Source organism: Octopus bimaculoides, chromosome 3, assembly GCF_046866305.1.
Source record: "Octopus bimaculoides isolate indiv1 chromosome 3, ASM4686630v1, whole genome shotgun sequence".
Lineage (NCBI taxonomy): Eukaryota > Metazoa > Mollusca > Cephalopoda > Octopoda > Octopodidae > Octopus > Octopus bimaculoides.
The window spans coordinates 17,176,202-17,182,201 of NC_142930.1; the positions used below are offsets into that span (position 1 = coordinate 17,176,202).

General features: G+C 35.5%; 1 protein-coding gene across 1 annotated transcript in view; it reads left to right on the forward strand.

Moving 5' to 3' along the window:
- LOC106874175 (AT-rich interactive domain-containing protein cfi-1) overlaps positions 1-6,000 on the forward strand; it is a 373,160-nt gene that overhangs the window by 356,944 nt on the left and 10,216 nt on the right. Inside the window, exon 8 of the mRNA XM_089348638.1 lies at positions 3,494-3,721. Coding sequence (XP_089204764.1) covers positions 3,494-3,721 — 228 coding nt within the window. The remainder of the gene's footprint in view (positions 1-3,493; positions 3,722-6,000) is intronic.

Genomic DNA, 6,000 nt, shown 5'->3' on the forward strand with positions numbered 1-6,000 from the left:
TAAATCTACCACACAAGAACTCAGAACAAAGCAAAATCTGAAAATATACCACAAGATGCCCCGAGAAATGCTCAGACAATTCCACCAGTCTATCGTCCCAGATCCAAATTTTATTTAATTGACATCCGAAAGAATGAAAGGCAAAGTTGATCTCAGAAGGATTTGAAATGAGAACGCAGAGATTTAGAGCAAATGCGGCAAGGCATTTTGTTCAAGCTCTAAGGATTTTGCCGCTCAACCATAAACTCAGTATAAAAACGGTTTACGCAATTAGAATTAGCTCCACCCATAACATTTACAGATACTGCGAGGGCTGGATAGATAGATACAATTGATGTTAAGTTTAAATATTTGTAAGTCAATGTCTGAAGGAAAACCTTTGGCCGGGAAGGAAAGCTAATTCTAGTGGATTAGCTCTTTGAGGAAGGAAGACCACAAATAACTAGTTTACTGCTGGGCCGGGCGTGATACATCGTAAAAATCACGTGAGGTGTATTGACAGATATACTGGGTGCGTCTGGTTACAGCTGATATACAACTATCTAGTGCAGACGAGGTGAAAGGGTTCGAACTATTGATCCTTCATTAAATAGTGAGTCTCCTACCAACAAGGCAATCTATCTCTGACTATCGAATTTTCCCATTACTTCACATACTAATTTCGTTTACTTGTTTGTTCTTTTGTGCTCTGAAATGCTCTCTGTCACTTCAGCAGACATTTTGAATTCCATGATTTTAAAGTATCAAGGTGGGTGACGAAATCCTAGATCTTAGCATTTTTGCAAACTTTTATGTTGACATCCTATCGATCGGACCTTGATTTCATCAAATTCAAGGCGGTATATATGCTCCCATTTTATTTAATGTGTTTTTCTTTGCATTTTAAATCCATTTTCCTTTTATTTTAGTTTTCGCTGTCACGTTATCTCTTTCTCTTTTGCCATATCATTCCCCTCTCTCTATACATACATATGCAGACACACATTTTGTAATGTACGTGTTTAAAATAAGGCTGTATGCCAAGTATATAATCTTACGCTGATGGCATTATGTGACTGACATAAATAGAACTCGATGCGAAATGAAAATTCAAATAAACATATTTTCTAATATCATAAGAGTCGACGTGCTAAGTCCTTTGGGCTTTTGTATGGGTGCGACGTCAGAGCGAAAGTTATGACTGACTATAGCAATTTCTTATGATATCAAAACATGTATGTGCATATATGTGTCTATGTATGAATGTGAAATTATATACAAATGGGTTTCTGTTACTTTGGACGAGGAGTTTCAATTTGTTCGATTAACGATCAGCCTATTCGTTCAATTAACGAAGTTAGCGAATATTCTACCGACACTATACATAGCGTAATTCTCAGAAAGAATTAGGATCTACTTGTTCAAGAAGATAAATGCAAAAAAAAGTGAAGGAGATAACAAGAGACAGTAACAAGTGACCATGGCTGCCGCTGCTGCACCCGCCGAAGCTCCGGAAATAGTTAAAGCGGAAGCAGAGACAGATAATGTCACTTCATTCTCAGAACCTTATCATGAGGGATAGATGAGTTAGGGGAACCAAGGAGAACGTGGATGACTCCTTTCCCAGCACAGAGTCAGGAGGTGCCTTGATCCTACTTAAGTGACGTCTTTTTTGCCGTTTGTTTGTTGGTGCTTATGTTCTGTGCATCAAACTTTTACCGTCTTTTATGTATCACATTTATGCCTCTCTCTCTCTCTATGTTTATAATATCTATATGCACATGTTCCGTGCTGTATCCAAGCACTTATAACCTGTAAATTTGCATCAAATAGCTCTTATCGTATGAAGAAGCATGGATATGGATATGGTTATCAGCTTAGTCTATCACTGATTCATCACAGCCGAGAGAGTAGACAATTTTCATCTATCTCGTCACTATACTGAAAGAAGTAGTGTGATGGACAGCTTTGAAATGACTAAAGATACTTTATTTTGCCGCCAATCCCTCATCATTTTTCTTTCAAAGAAATCTTGGGGAGAATGGTAAGAATGAAGAGAGTGGTTCTATCCTTCAGTATTTTTACTGAAATACGCTGAAAGTGACGGGAGTGACTCATGCGAATGAGCATAATGCTTGCCCCTAGCTATACACGTGACTGGATCTGTGAGTTACTCTACTCACTCAAGATGTTATTCTCTGCATTGAGAGACATTTTGTTTCATTTCTCTCTCTCCCTCTCCCCTCTCTCTTTCTCTTTCTTTCTCTCTTTCTTTCTTTCTCTTTCTCCCTAACGTTTATACTCTGGGTCCTTGATGGAAAACTGCTGGAACGAGGTACCTATTCCCAAGCTATTTGTACGTTTCTTTTGCCCAATTACAGACTGGAGACTGTCGATTATAATGTTAATAATTAAATGTCGCCCGTTCATTGCTTTTGTATAAAAGTCTTCTTCTTCTTCTTCTTCTTTTTCTTCTTCTTCTTCTTCTTCTTCTTCTTATTATTATTATTATTATTATTATTATTATTATTATTATTATTATTATTATTATTATTATTATTGTTGTTATTATTATTATTATTATTATTATTATTATTTTATTTTTGACTTTTGTTTTGCATTTGTACAAGTTGGATCCAAGTCTCACCCAGAGACCTCAAGAGACAAGTTAGAAGTTTATGTAGGTGTTATGCCTAGGGTACCATATATTTGGATTTGTACAGTTTTGTTCAAGTGAATGTTTAAGAAACCATAAGAAAATTATGTGTTTGCTTTAAAATTTGAGATCACATAGACAGTATTTTACGTAGGATATGGGCAGTTCCCATGAGCACTATCTTTTGAACTTCAGCCATTTTGGGGTTTCCTGGTATCTGAGCTAGGTAGTAATCAGCCCGTTTCGCTGTCATTCCCAGGGCACCTATGACAATAGGTATTGTTTTCGTCTTCAGATTCCACATTTTGCTAATTTCTATTTCAAGATCTTTATATTTGCTCAGTTTTTAGTAGGTCTTGACAGATACGTTTATATCGATTGGGACAGTCATATCAATGAGGAGGCATGATTTTTGTCTGAAGTCTTTCAGTATGATGTCTGGCCTATTTGCGTCTATCTTTCTGTCAGTTTGAATGGTGAAGTTCCAGAGGAGTGCAATGTGATCATTTTCAAGTACTGGGGGTGGTTTGTGTTCCCACCAGTTTATTATTATTATTATTATTATTATTATTATTATTATTATTATTATTATTATTATTATTATTATTATTATTATTATTATTATTGTTGTTGTTGTTGTTGTTGTTGTTTATTATTATTATTATTATTATTATTATTACTATTATTATTATTATTATTATTCTTGTTGCTGTTGTCGTCGTCGTCATCGTCTTCGTTGTTGTTACTGTTGTTATTGTTGATGTTATTTTTACTACTACTACTACTACTACTACTACTACCACCACCACCACCACCACCACTACTACTATTGTTGTCACTATCATTTTATTTTCACAGATGATGACAGTATGCCATCAACACCATTGCAGTCACGTAGTCTATCAGAAAGGGATGCACTGGCAATGGAAGCTGCATCTAGAGCGATGGAAGAAGCGACCCGAAAAATGGAAGCTGCTTCACGAGCTGCTGTCGAAGAAAGCCCTCCAAGGAAACGTCTTGCAATGTCAGAAGAGGAACGACTACTGGTTCACGCCGGAATGCCGAGTGCTCACATTAAAATTACAAGTAGGAGTGAGTAATTATATTTACTGGGGTGGGATAAGAAAGAAAAAAAACGAAATTTTTCTTAAACGCAGGCACACATATATATATACATGTATACTTACATGCATACATATATGCATACACGCACACGCGCACGCGTACATACACACACATACACACACATATACACACATATAAGGCGGCGAACTGGCAGAAACGTTAGCACGCCGGGCGAAATGCTTAGCGGTATTTCGTCTGCCGCTACGTTCTGAGTTCAAATTCCACCGAGGTCGACTTTGCCTTTCATCCTTTCGGGGTCGATTAAATAAGTACCAGTTACGCACTGGGGTCGGTATAATCGACTTAATCCGTTTGTCTGTCCTTGTCTGTCCCCTCTGTGTGTAGCCCCTTGTGGGTAGTAAAGAAATAACACATATACACACACATTACGCTTAATTATCAATATCAAAAAGGCGACGTGCTGTCAGGATCGTTAGTATTTCTTCCTGTTTAATGTTCTGAGTTCAAGTTGCACCCAGCTCGAATTTGACTTTCATACTTACGGAGTCAATGAAATAGGTATTTGTTGAACACTGGGGTCGATAAAATCATCGGTACCAGTGGAATACTGTGGTCGATGTAATCGACTTACACCTTCCCCCACCGAACTTACTGGCCTTATGCCAAAATTTGAAACCAATATTAAAATGGCGGTGAGGTGGCAGAATCGCTAGAGTACAGGAAAACATATGCGTTGTTTGATCTGTTTATTTACATTCTGCTTTCAAATTTCGCAGAGATCAACCTTGCCTTTCATCCTTTCGGGGCTGATAAAATAAAGTACCAGTTAGATACTGGTGTCGGTAGTATCAATTAGCCTTCTCCCCTCAGATTTCCTTAAATCAGATATATCATTAGTAGCAAAGCTATAAAAAAACATATATAGCAAAACCTGGAGAGCTGTAGAATAATAAATTCATATCATCAGTTAGCTTATCATTTGGGCTGACAGAGACCTCGCGGTCAGGTTTTTCAAGTATATCTTAACGCCTCATAGTATATATAGAAAATCAATTTTTTACGGCATGTGGACTTAAGCTACGATTGAAAGAACATCATGCAGAAGCGATAGCCTCTCACAGCTCTCTTATATTATAGTGTAGCCAATTTTCATAGTGAGACTGAGCGCAGATAATCAGAAAAAAAATACTGTAACGCTCTAAAAAATACCGCTTTAACGCCGTAAGGTGTGTCTTTGAGCTTGTGTGCATGTGTGTGTGTGTGTGTGTGTGTGTGTGTGTGTGTGTGTGTGTGTGTGTCTGAGTTATTCTATTAAAGTTTCTTTCAGTTCAGTATGAGTTCAGTATAGTCTCCTATACATAATAGCTTGCTCTCCTAGACACACTCACACATCAAATTTCCAGTATCTATCTATCTATCTATCTATCTATCTATCTATCTATCTATCTATCTATCTATCTATCTATCTATGCACGCACATATGTACGCAAACAGTCGTACATACACGTTCACGAAGACTACACATATAATAAAGATAATATGCAGTATTAACCGACGGCATTGGGTACAAAGTACTCAATATTACATTATGCGTGCATATGTGTATGTGCGCGCGCTTGTGTTATGTGTCTGTGCATATTCATATGTAATATATATATATATATATATATATATATATATATATATATATATATATATATATATATATATATATATATATATATATATCTGTATATAAACGCACATATATACATCTGTATATGTATGTGTATATATATATATATATATATATAAATATATATATATATATATATATATATATATATATATATATATATATATATATATATACATATATACATCCATATATATATACATATATATGCACACACATATGATTGGTGTATGTATACTTTATATATACACACACACACACACACACACACACACACACACACACATACACACACATATATATATATATATATACATATTTGCTTCTGTGTATAGTATATTTGTTTGTACGTATATCAAAGCAGGTGTGTATTTTCATATACCTCAATGGAATTCCAACTCTTGATTGTTTCTATAGATCTCTACATAGAATAACTAGATACCCAAAAAATAAATAAATAAAACAAAAACCTCAACCAACAATAAAAGAAAAAAGCTGAGTGCGCGTTGTCACAAACAATCGGATAATGTTGTCTTCATTGCAACTCTGTAATTTGTCACAAATAATAGATATACTCATTGATTTTTTTTTTACCATATTTTTT